The 16,368-nt window shown below is 33.8% G+C and overlaps 3 protein-coding genes across 6 annotated transcripts; all 3 read right to left on the reverse strand.

Annotated features, from left to right (window-relative positions):
• Window positions 1–244: 244 nt before the first annotated feature.
• LOC8288935 (7-methyl-GTP pyrophosphatase) lies at window positions 245–4,639 on the reverse strand. Of its 4 annotated transcripts, XM_015719827.3 has the most exons (10): window positions 4,499–4,639; window positions 4,197–4,268; window positions 4,038–4,112; window positions 3,647–3,727; window positions 3,013–3,093; window positions 2,326–2,395; window positions 2,165–2,256; window positions 1,225–1,266; window positions 1,057–1,137; window positions 245–507 (listed from the first exon to the last, which is right to left on the reverse strand). In XM_015719827.3, the coding sequence occupies exons 1-10, from the start codon at window positions 4,529–4,531 to the stop codon at window positions 436–438; spliced, it is 699 nt and encodes a 232-aa protein (XP_015575313.1). In that variant the 5' UTR covers window positions 4,532–4,639; the 3' UTR covers window positions 245–435. The 4 variants fall into 4 exon arrangements, with proteins under 4 accessions (XP_015575313.1, XP_015575319.1, XP_015575324.1 ...); XM_015719833.3 differs by lacking the exon at window positions 3,647–3,727; XM_015719838.3 differs by lacking the exon at window positions 3,013–3,093.
• A 2,471-nt stretch (window positions 4,640–7,110) lies between these two features.
• LOC8288934 (protein RADIALIS-like 3) lies at window positions 7,111–7,949 on the reverse strand. Its single transcript, XM_002510346.4, has 2 exons — window positions 7,588–7,949; window positions 7,111–7,399 (listed from the first exon to the last, which is right to left on the reverse strand). The coding sequence occupies exons 1-2, from the start codon at window positions 7,848–7,850 to the stop codon at window positions 7,375–7,377; spliced, it is 288 nt and encodes a 95-aa protein (XP_002510392.1). The 5' UTR covers window positions 7,851–7,949; the 3' UTR covers window positions 7,111–7,374.
• A 5,741-nt stretch (window positions 7,950–13,690) lies between these two features.
• On the reverse strand, window positions 13,691–15,967 carry LOC8288933 (60S ribosomal protein L11). The gene is made up of 5 exons (XM_002510345.4): window positions 15,732–15,967; window positions 15,529–15,636; window positions 15,386–15,428; window positions 15,100–15,295; window positions 13,691–14,069 (listed from the first exon to the last, which is right to left on the reverse strand). Exons 1-5 carry the CDS (start codon window positions 15,732–15,734, stop codon window positions 13,871–13,873), a joined length of 549 nt encoding a protein of 182 aa, XP_002510391.1. The 5' UTR covers window positions 15,735–15,967; the 3' UTR covers window positions 13,691–13,870.
• Window positions 15,968–16,368: the final 401 nt, after the last annotated feature.

Raw genomic sequence — 16,368 nt, forward strand, 5'->3', positions numbered from 1 at the left:
CAAGCTCTCAACAGGTGCCCTTTTTCCAGCGGGGGTGTGGATACAATAAAATAATCAACCAAGACAAAGTATTATTGGTTTCTGAAACCGCTACCTAACTGTTACCAAAATGGACTTTTGTTACTGCTATATCATATATCATACTATTTGGATAGTAACATGCGCGTACCATTTGTCTGCCAAATGCCAATACTAAGAAATACGTGATTTAATATAAGGGAATACTTAGCATTTAACATCATGATTACTGCTTAACATTTAACTTAGCTACTCATCTTGATTAACTAAAAATAATTTCACTGTCGATCAACTGATTGGCTACAAACAATTATCAGTCTATCAAACTCAAAGTGAATCTTGAGTTAAGACGGCATTAAAGAAATGCAGCAGTGTCGGTATTACCAATATGAATGCAAAAGGAAATAGGTACAGCTGTTAGAGAGCCTCTTTCATTAGTTTTTCAGTGAGAGATTTGGGAAGTCCCATCACGCTATCCGTCGTCCCTACCTGCACAGATGACAATGTTTCAGTCGAGGACTGTCAATAATTACCAGGGTTAATAATCTCTTCAAGGCATATTCAAAAGGAGTGGCTCACCACCATTAATCTGACAATGACAGGGAAAGCCACATGAACTGCACTGAAACTACTATGGTATATAGAGGCTTACAGCCAGTAAATTATGCACATTCAAAGTTGCCAGGATCAAGGATATAGAGGGGTAAAGCCTTGTCCATAGTTTTTTTTACTTAATGTTCAAACTATTAAATTCACTATATTCTACTGAAAAGTGACCACCCTTTTCAAATTTAGAGTCCGTGGTTATATATACAATAAGAGATGCTACCTAAAACTATAGGTCTCGGCTAAACTAGAACTGCAAGAGTTCCAAAATTGCAATATGAAAGGAAAAGCATCAATGGCCGCCTGAAAGGGCAAACTTGAGACACCACGGCTCTTGCTTCTCCCCACCTCAAATGATCCAGATTATGCATCCTACTTTATTATCAGTAACTTGCATTGTTATTTTGTTTCCATAAGGAATAGAAAACCAACCACTTCTTTAACATATGGCAATATTAAAGGATGCTCTATTATAAGTCCTCCAGCAACTCTGAGCACAAGTCCCTCTTCAATCTGAGCAATCAGGAAAGAAAGACAAGATTCTTTGTTATTCCCTCAAATGATACAAAAGAAACTTTTTGCAACAAAAACAAGCGTTACCAGCTTCTCTATGACTTCATCTGGTATTTCATGGAAAAAGATCTGCAAGGCATAAAAATCTAACTGTTACTTCTCTGTATCATCAGTGTAGAGGAATTAACACAGGTGGTTTGGTTCTCAACTCAAAGTGGCAAACATTATAGGAGACAATGACTAGCAGAAACAATGACATGTCACAGAGAAAAAGAGAGATAAAATACTTTCTATTTCATGCAAAGCACAATACCTCCAGTTCAACCAATGAGCATTTTAGATCAAAATAGCGTATGTTACTTTCAATCCCTTTAAAAGATGATTACAGATTTCATTATGCATACAACTATGTCCCACAAATTTCAATAATTCAGATAAAATTAATAGAACCTCCCTCTCATGGGGTTTTCTGACAAGAAGATGCATGACTTGATTCACAAATTTTTATTTTCCAATGATATGGTAGTCTGAGTAATATAAAATGTGATCATATGGATGACAGTTAAATGAAGTTAGGGATATAAAATTAGTAATCATATCTTTGCTTTATCTTCTATGCCTCCTTCTCCAGGCCCTACGAAGTGTTCAGATCTAAGTTAGACAAAGAGGTGATGGCAAGCCAAAAGCAGCATGTTATCATTGTTCTACTACTACAAAATGCTGCAGAACAATTCTATTAACCCGTAATGAAGTAGTAGAGAATTAGTTTGCAATGGTGTTCTGTTATTGGAAACAGCACTGCAATTTCCTCTTTATCTAAACATGTTTTCTGGCCAGGATGCCAGGATTAATCAACCTGAAGTAACAGGGAGAAACATGATGGAAGCGCATAACTCTTTTACAATAATCATTACATTACAGTCAGATAAAGGGATCGAAGAATGTGAAACTATTCAAGTTTACAAATATTTATGAACATACTTTCATCACTTGCAACTGGAAAAGAAGAAAGAGAAGCAAATTCTACCTCCACTCTGTCAAATTCTACTTTTCTGAACCCAGTTTTAAGATTTGTAACAAGAACAGAACTGACAGTTGCAGCATGTCCCCCTGAATAATCTGCATTCAATATTGGTATACAGTCAAAAGAACTTTCAAAATAAAGGAATAAGAGAATATTAAGCAAACCTTTCATAAATTGCCTCGCTTCTTCCTCACTAGATGGCTTTTCCCTGATTGCGCCTTCATAGACCACCACCTTCACATAGTTCACTAACAGAAATAAGAAGAAACAAAGATGAAATCTTCCCAGAAAGGAAAGCACTTAATTGCATCACTTTTACAAGTACAAATGGATGACGTATAACCAGAGCCATTTATGGTTGAGGATACAAGTTGCAAATTACACATTTGTGGATGACGAAAGCATAATATTAATATGGAGAAGGAACTCTCTCCCCTGGCCACAGATAACATCAACTGTCTCTATATTTTTCTTAACTAGTAATTGCTGGCTTCTAATAATCTAAACTCTTGCATTAAAAAACTTATATACTCTATCCATTGCAAAAGAATATCGATTAGCAAACAAAAAGGTTCATTTGCAAAGCTGTACACTTCGACAGAAGCTTGCATTCCCTAGAAACTCATCATCCAACCTGTTGCCACATGCAAGGCAAATGGCCAACATTTATGAAACTTCTATAATCAGTTTTTCTTTCTTTCTTAGATGTGAGAGGCCGGAATTTAAGAACTTGCACAGATTAAGAAACTAAATGACAAGTCAGGTATGTTTTCAAGAGCTTCAAAACATGCCAAAAGCTCTACATACAAACTAGTAAATTAGGAAAAGTGTATCATAGGCTGGACTTATACTTGATCGCATGTAATTAGTAATGCTGGCACAGCATCCTTTATGTAGTCATGCACTGGGAGCCTCTGCAAGATGGCTTCAGCCTGAGAAGAAGTTTTAACCAGCTAAGATAAGCACCAGAATCAAGGTTCAATTATACAACCAAAAGCCAAGAGTGGCAGCCATAGTAAAAAACGATGGGATAGTACCAAGTTATCATCAATAACAGCAAAGAGGACAATGGCAGCAATAACAAAAATAGTAAAATGATGTGGCAGCAGTCCAGAGTGTAGGAAACTTTATGACTTTTTCAGTAATACGTATAACTCAGTGATAGTAAATGGATGAATGATCCAAACATTTACTAGGTTGGTGATTTCAGTAAGCATCTAGCTTTGCTAGCAAAGAAGTTTGAATTAATTGATTTCTACTTTTTAGGGTAAAATTTCACCAAGGCAGTCCCACTGATCTTATATTTCACACTTGATCACATGGATTTAAAATATGGGTTAGTAGCTAGAGAAATTAGGTTTCTCTTTGCAGAAGACATTGTATCCTCAGACATAAATGGCACTAGGCGAGAGTATACTTGATATATCTGATTGTCCCAACCAGAACAGAAGCATCATTGTTAATAAAACAGGAAACAAGACATACTGTGTCAGCTGCAGCCAAAATAAGTTCAGCATCCTTCTCTTGATTATTATCAGCCTGTAGCTTAGCTATAATTGCATCAGCCTGATATGCAATTCACACTCAATTAATAAATAAGACTTGAAATAAATCCCCACTCATAGTTTATGACACCATTATATAAGAAAATCAGAACAACTAGAATAATAGATGGCAGCAAAAGGCAAAACAACAAAATGTAGAATTTAATTATAAAAGTCATTTATGATAAGAATTTCAGTTTATTCAATGCTCTTTAAGCTTGAAACCAATAATTACAAAATATCAGATATTTAGCCTCACAAAAAATTGCCACTAAAAACCAATAGCTGCAATTAATTAATTTATTTACTCTTTTTGTTTCTTCAGGAATTACCTTAGCCTCAGCAAGAGCCATTACTAATTCTTCTGGCTTTTCCTTGCGGATGCATTTTTCATCAATATCTGCACTCTAAGGAAAGAAAATGGAGTATAAGGATCAAACTAGAACCAGTAAAGAGAAAAAGAAAAAAAAAGAATGAAAAGGTTTTTTTACAGTGACGGTGAATTCATATCCCATTTCAGCTAAGATTTTCCTCCTTGCAACCGAAGATGACCCCAAGATTATCTGCAATAATTAACACCAAACCAAACACTTCTTAAACCAAATAATTAGGTAATCTCTTGAGCTTAGTAATAATCTCAAGTTTATATCAAAACAATAATTTCGTATCCGAAGCGTCAGTGACTGTTTTTCGCTTTGAGTTGCTTCCTTCCAAACTTAAACAGAAATCAGAACTTTAATCCTAATTAAAAGCTCAGTACCAGTTGTGAAGTTACAAAGTATATTTCAATTACCTTAACAGAAGAAGAACTAGCAGTTGCTTCCATTTTTATGGAGATTGAGCGCGAGAGCAGCAGAAACAGACAGCGTAAATCTTGCGCGGGGAATTGAAAAGAAGCCGGTTAACTGCGTAAAATACCTAATTGGCATTGTCGTTTAGGACTAATGGGCTACTTCATAACCCCTTAAGGGCCCATCAATATAATAGTTGGACTATGGAATGCAGTTTGACTTTAGCCGAAAACTTGTGGACAATGCTAGCAAAGCATAAGATTGGTCGAAATCTATATAAATAAATTCTTCAAAATAAGGATTTTGCTAAATCTCTCTATTTTATGAACTAAGCGTCATATTCAATCTATCTTTCAATCTAACAAATGTTATTAATGGGCATATTATATGAAAATTTGTGAAAATGATAGATCATGTTTGTTTTATGAAAAAGAAATTAAGTCTTTTCGTTTGTTAAATTTTAAATTTTAAAGCCTTGTACCATGTTTAACAAAATGTGAGAATGCCCATAATTTTCTAATCGTTTTATGAGCATGTTCAAATACTACTATTAATTATTATCTTGAAACTTAGTTTATGAGAATATGTAAAATTAAAAAGAATAATTTAGTATTTTAACCTAATATATAGTAAAATATATTTATAGTTATACATTTTAGAATCAATCTTTTTCGCGATGTTAGGATATTTCTGTCAGACTCAATACTTAATTATGTTAAGTAAAACAGTAACAATTAAATATAAAATATATTAATATCTTGGCATAATATATCAATAGAATTGATGAGATAAATAATACTATAGATAAAATACAATATAACATATATTTTTAAAATATATGTATGAATATGACTATACAGAGAAATAATTTCTTAAAACGGAACTTAAAAAATTTATAACTTATAATAATATAGATTTTATTTTTACTTACAACTACAACTAGCATAAATTAAATAATTTATTTTTATTTTTATATAGAATATTATTATAGACAAATTTTACTCAATATATAAAGAAAAAGAACGTTACCCATGTATTGTATATTAAACATATAGTGTTAAATAATCCTAGTCAATAGAAAATAAGATTCTTCAATTATATATCTTATATAATTTTATATACATCTTTTTATACATAATAACAAGTTTCTGTATGTGTCCTGATTATTTATAAAATAAAAACTCACTGAGTTTACATAATACGAAAACATATTTTATGCACATTCATGATATAATTATAGGATTTTGCCATATTTCTTGACATAACTATGCTCCTTGATTCTTAGCTATTCATTCTTCAATTAAAGATTCTTAAGAGTGGAATGTGCATTTATATTTATTTGACAGTCTTTTGCTCTCCTATAAATTACACGTTTGCAATTCTTGTTGGTGTTAAAAAAGAAAAGTACATTTTAAAAATTAATATGATTTTTATAAAAGAAATTAAAATATAATAAAATAAAAACTAAAAAGCAATAGTCACAAACATACTCAAAGTCTGATGCAAAAGACACACTTATCTCTTTATTAGATCAATAAAATCTTAAACGTCTCCACACTTTTTATAAACATCGACAAGTGTATATATGTGTGTGTTGTCAGAACATTGACAAAATTATTCTACATAACAAACTTCTAATTTTCCACATTAATTGTAAAATTATTTCTTAATTGTTTAAATTGCAAATGATAATTGAAATTATTTGTATTAAGCTTTAACGATTATCAATATTTTAAGTTTTCTTCCAAAAAATATGTAAGTTCCAATCTCATCCCATATGTTAATAATTAAGGTCCTCCAAGATTAAATACCAAATCAAACATTAAAATTTAGTTAGTAAATTAAATAATCTCAGACATATTTATATATGGTCTCTACTCTATAAAAGAATGGATTAGTCTGGAGGTGGCAAATTGGCGCAGGATAATAATGGAAAGATGCAAGGAGGTGATGGGCTGAAAATCATTTTCCCCTTCTCTTAATGATGAATTAATAATGAGAAATAGGAAAATAATTACAGTGCGTCGCCTTCTCTGTCAACTGAGATATCGAGAAGAAGAACCAGAATATGGAATATATCACAAGCAGAGATGAGCTGTTTGCCACTCTCCTGTTAATGACCTTTCCCCAATTCAAATTATAACAAATTTGCTTGCTTAAATTCCTACAAATAAGTGCCCTTTTCCCTTTCTTCTTTGGAATCACTTTTTTAGTCTTTGCAACCATTGACTGGTATCAAATTTGAATGTTTTATATTTATTACAATGAAAATATTAAATTATTTTTATATGTCTCACTTATTAACTATTCGGTGCCAATAAGAAGAAAAGAAAAATTAATAAAAGCAGTTTTCACCTTAATACACCATTTTCCTCTGGAATCAAGTCATTACCCAAGTTCTTAAGTCAACTAACAATAATTTTGTTCGAACAACTCCATTATTCTTATCTTTTTGGTCTCATAAAGAGAATGTTCACATCCAATCACTATTCTTTTTTTTTTTTAAGAAAGTTGCTCAACTTTTACAGACCACTGGCCTTATAAGTTTAAATTAGAATGGCCTTTTCTTTTTTCTTTGCTTCCAAATGAGATTTGTTTTTCATATAAAAGAGAGTAGCTAGAAATAGTAGCACTTATATGTATAACTAAGAACCCATTACACGAAAAGAGCATTGGTACATATCATAAGAAAATATTAATATTTTAATGAAAAAATAAAACTCAAGCGAGAGATCTCTAATTGCATCCCATGCTCGTCACTTAGGACGTACTTCTTTTCATTTTATTTTTTTCTCGGATAGTTTTGTACTGCCCTTTATGACTTGAAACATTTCGGATCCTTATTTGATCGCATGAATTGTGCTGGTAGATTCATACTTCACTGCAGCTTAAGACCCTTCAGCCTGCATGCAGAATTAAAGAAAAATCAACTTCCATATTATAATCCTGTAGCTAGAAAGATAATGCGACCAAGCACATTATCGCGAGCTGTAGCTAAATGCACATCTCTGTGCTCAAACGTTGAATGCACAGACATAATGACTTGAAAAAGATTTGAAAGGAAAAAAGAGCGGAGGAGATGTATATTTACCTTTGTTCTTCTTCCACGAAGCTGCAGTAGCCTTTGCTGCCGAGTCCAGCTTTTTTGTAATTAGGCAAAGGAACATGGCCAGCTTCAATCTCCCTAACATCTTCAACAAGCAACTCATAATGCCTCTTCACTTCCTCAATAGTTTTACCTCCAACAGCCCTAGCTAGATTATGCCAGCGGTCCGGTGTATCCTTGTCATAGATAGCCAAAGCATTCTCGAACAATTTGTTTTGCTTCGGAGTCCAAGACGAGCTTGATGCCATGGCCAAAAATCCGGTATAATTATTGTACAGAGAAAATGCTAGCTAGCTAAAAGAAAGGCAGGAGATACAGAGGTAGAAGGTGGTATGAGCAAAGAGCGTGCGCTGCTGCTGCTATTTATATAGAAGAAAGGAGAGGAGGACAAAAAGGAGATGGTGGGCCGGTGGCTTCTTTTTTTTGGCTTTCTCTGTAAACAGTGGATTGAAATTTTGTTAAAACTTGAAAACAATTCATGGCTTTACTTAGAATTGTGGTAATTACATGGATTCTTGCAATTAGACGTGAACACCAAGGTGTACTAGGCAATAAACTCTAGGCTGGTTTTCCATTAAAGAAATGTTTGCACCTCGATCAAAGCTTTCAAGATTTCTTTTACTGTTATTTGAAATTACTTTCTTCATACCAAAAAAGAAAAGAAGAAATTATTGCTAATCGGGTGTTGGGTTATTTTTGATCTAATTTTTCTTAAGAAAAGTGAGCAATACTTGTTTTACTTGCCGCACACTATATTTTTGAAATCAGTGGTCAGATAGTGTGATACACTTACAAATGGCTTTAGGTAATCGTCACATGAAATGTGTGTTATACATGCAGTTTATTAAGAGAGTAGGCTATACATTTTATTCGTGACAAATATGCATTCTTTTAACAAAAAGCATATTATAAAACTCTGGTTTTCTAATATTTGGAAAAGAAAGAGTAGTTATGCAGTGAAGAGGATGGTTGTGGGTTAGTTAGGTTAATTGGAGAGGGCAAATGGTAGTACTAAACAAGTGGGATACAAAATAATGGCATATACGTATTAATAAGAACGTGGAATCGAGTGGGGTCCAAATATTAACACACACAGAGAGAGAGAGAGAGAGAGAGCGGCTGTACTCTTGCGATATTCACGGGTGGTAATGAAAATCTTTACGGTGAGATACTCTCCACAAAGAAAAGAAAATGATGTTTATTTTTCTATTCTTTTAAAATTTTGTTTTTGCAATATTCTGTCCTGCTGTTAAGTCTGAAAACGTGGCAGCTCGGCTATTATGTAGTTTTGTTATTTAATAATTTTTAGTTTGTAATTTTTTTTAATAAATAGTTTACTGTTAAAAAATTTTAATTTGTAAAAATTTAGTCATTTTCACTCCGATTATCCATCCTCGTATTTCATAATATAGGTTTAGAGCTTTTGTTAAATCAATATTATCGGATTAATAATTTTTTAAATCATGATTTAATACTCAAATATTGAAATATGATTGTTAAACTTCAAATTTATATTATCAAACACATACAATATAATAATAATGGCCGATGTACAAAGTTGATTAAATGGCTTGTAAATTGAAATTTTTGAATGGTAAAATATTTTTCTTTTGTTACGCTTTATAACTGCATATTTTTTTTATCTAAAAAAATACATGTACTAAAAATTGCCAAATAACAAAACTACAAAATACTTTTATGTACTTTATCCCTTAATTTTTCCATGTACATTTCTACTTATGTTTACTTGATGTCTTTTCTTATAGGGAAAATAAATAAATCAGGTCTTCAATATTCTGGTGGCATTTTTACTAGAGAAATTAGGTCAAGGATTTCAATAAATAATCTTTGATTATCATTAGCTTGAACGTTTACATCAGCAAGGATTACAGACCATTCACCAAGAGAATTAGCTTCTGAAAGGCAGTCAACAACAGCTATATTAGCTTATATGTAAGTTCTCCTTTTTACAGACAAAGGAATACTGTACACGACTGGGTTAATTTTGAATCACAAAAGTCTTATATATTTCCTACTATACTCTACTGCTCTTAGATTACAGATTCACATGAAGATAATTAGAAGTACACATCTCCAGAACTCGTAGATTTTTAAAGACAGCTATGGCATATTTGTCCCCGTTACCATAATATCTTTTGGCCATAACCATTATAAAATGCAGTCTGTGGCTTTTCTTCTTATAAGATTCGAGAATGAGCATAGTAGGCCATATGTTCATTTTCCTTTCTGATAGATAGTAATACAAAAGATACTGTCATGTGACGCGAATCCCTTTCTTGTTTTGAAGTAGAAACAACAAATGAAGACGCATGATCTCAACCCAACCCTCTGCACAAGTACAATATCATAACAAGCAAATTCACCAACTCTTGTTTTGGTTTTATGCAGTGATAATTAAAGCTGGAATCACAGGTTTGGAGAGTTCATTAGACATGGATTTGCTTCATTATATCTTAACCCTTTTTACTCTATAGCACCACTACAGCTGTATGCATCGCCACCATTGAACCAAACCAAAACAATGCCTGTACGTATAGCTAGCTTTTCCTTCTACCAAGTAAATCTTAGTGATAGATTTTGCTTTTGACAGACACAATACACACACACACACACACACACACACTAGCTAGTAAGTAGCACAGATCCAACCGAAAGTGTGCTCAAATGTCTAATTGATCAAGATTAATGAGGAATGGACAAAATATATTGCTCCTGTCCTTATCAAGATTGTGTGTATATATATATAGTCCTTGTGATAAGATGCATAATCAAGAGAATTTCATGTTTTTATATATATTAAGGCAATCAATTAAAGCCATTTTTTGGTTACACTGAAATTTTTTTAAAGTATGAAAAGGGGTGGTCAGGATTTGAGCCATATTGAGGCCATAGACACCAATGCAATTCTCACTTGTAAGAGGGTGTCATTTGCTCAAAAGGCTAGATACTGTAGCTAGCTGTTTCTGATCAGGTGATCTGATGTACAACATTATAGATAAGCAAAGCTATGCCGCAGGCCCCAAATCTGTGATGCGTACATAATTGACGACTGATTCTTTGAAATCGCATACACCGCTGAGGGAGGGAACTATTTTTTACTCAAGAGGTAGTTTCATCTTGACCACCAAACAAATTATACAGCATACAAACTTGTTGGGTTTGTTCTAAAGATATTTTACTGCCCAGTCATTGGATATCCAAAGAAGATTCAAAAGTTTATGTGCTTGACGTTCATTGACAGTAACCTTGCAACTTTTCAGGACACTGAACAAACCAATCCTTTTCTACTATGTGCATGACATGATCACACATGCACATTTATATTGCTCTTGTTGATGTAATTGGAATCCTTATCATCCACGTCCACTACTATAATAGAATTTATCTATCTGCGGATATCTTCTCCTTTCTTTCTCAAAAGCTTTAGGCCTATTTTTTTAATCTTTTCTTTGGGTGTTGGTGGCCCTGAATTGCAAGTTGGAGCTTGACATCGCCAGATGTGTGTTCGTGTGGATTCCTCCAAGATCAAAGACTAGATACGGCTTACGTTTAGTCAGACTACACCTGATGTGAATAGGGAATCCATGACATTGATGGATTTTGACTTCTTTCCATGACTTGAAATACATGAATGAAGGGAGCAAATAGTTGATGAAAAAAAGTATTATAGAGGCCTAAAATTTAATAAATCCGAGATTCTTTTGGATTTTTCTAAGACACGACTGAACATGCTGTGTAATATCCCATCCTCGTAAATTATCTGCTCATGTTGTGTAGGTTGTCATGAAATTGTTTGTGATAATTTGTCCAGTCCAATATGAATTAGTGTTATGTGCATTTTGATTACTCCATACTTTTAGGCGAGTCCAATAACATGCGCTTTATTCTTAGCAGATTGATGATTAAAATCAGACCTGAAATCCAAATTTTAGCATTTGAGGATACTTCACTCTTACAACAATTTTCTTTTCTACAACAGAAAGACTTCTGCACATTGGCTAAGGAAAGACGAGAACACATATGGTGATCATTTGTTGAAAGTGATAAGTGATAAGTGATCAAAAAAGAAAAACCTGGACAGTCCATCAAGGTCCCAGTATATGGAATCTATATACGATGTCCAATTTCCATCACATATGTATCTTTACGGGCGGATGCCCATTATTTCTCTCCATCATTGGCCGAAGGCCAGGTTAACTTATTCCCCTTGGTTGGTCCCTCTTACAAGTTGGTCTTGGCCATGGTCACCCCTCTACCCCTTGCGCCTGTGCCCTGGATTCTTTACGTGTACCGCGCAGAAAGATAGTCGATCAATTGTTTGGGCTAAAATATTCCTATTTAATCACCAAAAGGAAAAACAAAAGTATTCCTATTTAAGGCTACGGAAACAACCACGCGCACATTGTGCTTTTGAGACCACAGCAAAAAGAAAATGATAAATGATCCCATCCCTGAAAGGTTGGAAAGAATCGAAAGGGATGAGGAGTAAGAAAATACATGGATGACTAACCAAAAATAAATTAATAAATAAACTATAGACGTTAGGTTTGTGAAAATTACATCACGATCACTCATAAAAGCGAAATTAATCTTTAATCAAGGACCAGAAAACCCTTTCTAAGATTTTAAAATGGCTTCTGAAATTGCAAATTACAAAAGGGATTTTAATCATTGTCTGCTCGAGAACCATGTTATATTTTCCAGAAACCCTAATGAATAAATCTTAGGCGGGATTCAGGGCGTGCAACATCTTCAAGAGAAGCAATGATAGGTGATTGGAATATAAGATTAGGATAAAATGATAAAATCTGCCAGGCTGTAAAAGATGGATGCATAGATATATACATAGAACCTTCAACTCCTGAGCTGACATTGTGTCTTGGAAGATTCAGTAGGACTTCTAAGGCGATATGGTCAGGCATAGATTCTGCTTTCCTTTATGATGTTTCTGTCACCATCTTCTCGCCATGTAACATTTTGGACCAAGTGGCAATGTGAACCTATCCTTTCCTGTATCTAAAGCAATTCTTGCAGAATACTTTGAGTAAGACCATATTCAGACAACGCATCCAGATTACTGCCAGAAGTATGTACTCTAGAACAAATTATTGCTCTTAGTCTGTACTGTACTTATATTAATACGTCACATGTGTGAAAAATCAGAAATTTAGCATTTTCGTTGCATCTTGCGTGTGATACTATATTCATATTTCAGGTTAAAAAATTGATAGAAATTTGTTTTCAAACAATAAAATCAATAATTTTTTTCTTAAAAAGAAAATCAGGAGTCATGAAGAGAGCAAAGGTTAATGCATAACCCAAATTTTAGGAGCTAAGTTGATGTGAAAATACTTCTGGAACATTCACATTCGTACTTTTATCTTCTTATTTTTGTATTTATTTAGGGAAATATTTGGTTAGTTTAAGATAGCCTCGCCACAAGCAAGGCAGCAACTGTTGCATATTAATAAATTAATATAAGGAGATGAATATTATAGGTTTTAATGATGCGATGCTGGATTCTTGCGGTCTCCTTCCTGAAAAGAATTCCAATTAACAAGTGGGAGTGTTAACGCTTTGCAGGGAACTAATAGTTCAGCAAGTTGCTGGGCAATTTGGAAACAAACGAGTAGCCAAAAACTTTTGAATGAACCCAAACGCTGTGGTAGAGGCCTGCCTAGCACAAAGTTCTGCCCCAAGAATACGAAGCGAGGAAAAGGAGGGCGGGGGAAAGGGGCGTAAACACATGTAAAAGCATTGTTAAGAAAGCAAAATAAAAAACACAGGTGAAAGCCAATTTCAACTGGAACTAGAACTGCGGAGACCTAGGCCTGCACAAGCCATGGTTAGCATCTGGACAATATCGACAGTAATCTCCCTCCACATTGTTTGAGAATGACAGCATCGCTGAACCTTTGCTCACAATGGAGCCACAATATTTCGAGCTGCTAAATTCTGAACTTTGGGATCAGGCAATTGCTATATTCAAATTACCATGCATGACGCATGAACAGCCTGATACTTTTCATAATCGAACCACACTTATTTGGCTAAAGAGAATGCAGGATTTTGCATAACTGCTCCCCAGGATTTATAAAGAACCACACTAGAAAATCAAAATAACAAAATAGAGGTCCAACTTCTATCCTTTCAAAATTCACATGAAGGGAAGCTATAATTCCAACAGCAGAAAAGGAAATTCCCCTACACATTAAACTTGCATAACTTAATTATAACCAAACAAGATCTAAGATCCAATATTTTGGGCCTTGTTGAGGATAACACCTTCATATTTCACCTGAAACCATTTCATTGCATCATCCTTCGTAACCCTGTGTTGAATTCCAACACGCGACTTGCATCTTCGGCGGCGACCAACGCGGTAGCCTGGGCGCTCCAAAACGACGTAGAAGTCCATACCATAAATGCCAGTTGAAGGATCATACCTGATTAGATTTTAGAGATTACTCGAGTCAGATCTATAACACCAAGCTCTGCAACCTTTTATATCTAACCAACAGCCTTGCATGGTATAAAAGTTGGGATATTTATCTATAACTAAAAAGTCCACCAGATGAGGAGATTTCACCAGGTATAGATACAATATAAACATGGAAAAAGAAAACTGACTAGTATTATAATTCAATTTGTGCAATATTCATCATAAACATAGATTAGATGGACACACTTCCAGGAAAACATTGTACATAATGGTTGAACCTTGAAAGAGATCTAGGAAAGAAAGCCATTTATTTTCCATCCAAAATCAAACTCCTAATGCTTCCCCAGGCATCAATCTTAAGCTCAATTTAACTTCAGCAAAGTGATCGACGTAGGAAAGCGAAAGTAATCAAACAGAAGTTCAATGGCCAAGGTACACTCCAATTTCATAATATTGCATTATAGAGAAAGATAAATCTTACTAAAGCTAGAAATAAATGTTCCCCACAAATGAAAGAGGAGAACCAATATATAAATTTTCCAAGATAGACGCTTGCTACAAATGGAAAAAAAAATGAAGGTTGATGAACCAATTTGAATTATAAAATTATTAGATAACAAAAATTATGCATTAATAACAACTGAAGAAGCATTTTAAGTTTGAGTATTCATCAGAACTTCATCCTAACCAATAACCTAGGTTCACCATCTACCAAAGAAATGAGCATGCATGAGCTCAAATGTGCATGTCCACTACACAAACAATTTAAAAAATGCTGTACACGTTGCTATATTCAAAAAGAGACCAAATACAATAGCTAAATCAACATCTCCATTGTTAACTTCTTCTAACTACTACACTATAAAGGCATCATAAACGAACTACTATACCAAAATCCATTGATTAAACTCGACCTAGTTATAGCACAGTGGCACTGGGGCAGGTAATCACAAAACCCTAGCATATTGAAATAAGATAACATTGCTATCAACTCAAAAGCACCACAATTATCAATAGAAATACTAGTAACTTACTTAATGCCAAGATCAATATGCTCCTGGATACCAAAGCCAAAGCAACCAGTGTCGCTAAAGTTCCTCCTCAAGAGCTCGTATTCCTTCACTTTCAACCCACTCTCAAGCAGCTGCATTGCCTTGTCTCCCCTCACAGTCACATAGCAAGCAATCTTTTCATTACGCCTAATGCCAAAAGATCTAACAGTATATCTAGCTGCTCGATACCCAATAAAAATAAAATTATAAGATTAAATAAAACAAGAAGAACGAATCAAAAAGAAATGCAGAGTAGTTCCAATTATACCCTTAGAAAAGACTGGGGTTTGACCACTGAGTTGCTCGAGCACCTATTGTCAAAATTAGGATTTAGTTTAGATCATTCGCAAGGAAGGCAATTTCTTTTTTCTTTCTTGTTCTGTTTGTTAAATTAATTTTAAGAAGTGAAACCTTGGCGGCACGTGTAAGACGATCGCCGCTTTCGCCGACGGAGATGTTGAGTACGAGTTTCTGCACTTTTATTTCTCTCATTGGGTTCGATAGCTTCTTCTCTGACGCCTGATTAATAATCAAATATACACACACAGTACATAATATTATTAACCTAAACACACGTAAATCCGAATTTAAAAGCAGAAAGAGCTTAGAGATACCATTGTTGCAGTTTCGAGGAGGCAAAGCTCGGCCGCAGAGTAAAGGAAAGAGCGGCTATGTTGAAGGGGTTAGGGTTTTGTAATGATTGGTACAACTTCTGTAGAATTGGGCCGAATCGGGCCGAATTGGAGACAAAAGCAAAAGAGCCCTGTGTTGTAAATGGAACTCGGGTTCGTCCGGCGGTAAGAGCTGAAATCAATTAGATTTTGGAAACATCGACAGTTTTTAGATTCCTTTTTGTGGTGCATATAACATTCACCTATAAAATGTTAAATTGAAATCTTCTAATTTTAGCCATAGATTAAAAACTTATTACTTATTTAGCTGATAATATTTCTTATTCCATCAAACCTGTAACTTATTAAATGATTTTTCACTATAATAAGAAATTGTGTGAATTTTTATTCTATCATCTTAACAACATTCTAATTTAAAATTACTCAACTGTTAAATTTATTAAAATTTAAAAGATATTTAAAAAAATTTAGTTCTTTTTTCTTAATTTTTTGATAACTTATATTTGGCCATTTCATTCTACTTATTAAATTACTCACATATTTATAATATAAATGTGACCCATTACAGCATAAGCATCGTACTATATTAAATTAAAATTCTTCTTATATTTATTTTTAA

The sequence above is a fragment of the Ricinus communis genome, chromosome 2 (genome assembly GCF_019578655.1).
Source record: "Ricinus communis isolate WT05 ecotype wild-type chromosome 2, ASM1957865v1, whole genome shotgun sequence".
NCBI classification, from domain to species: Eukaryota; Viridiplantae; Streptophyta; class Magnoliopsida; order Malpighiales; family Euphorbiaceae; genus Ricinus; species Ricinus communis.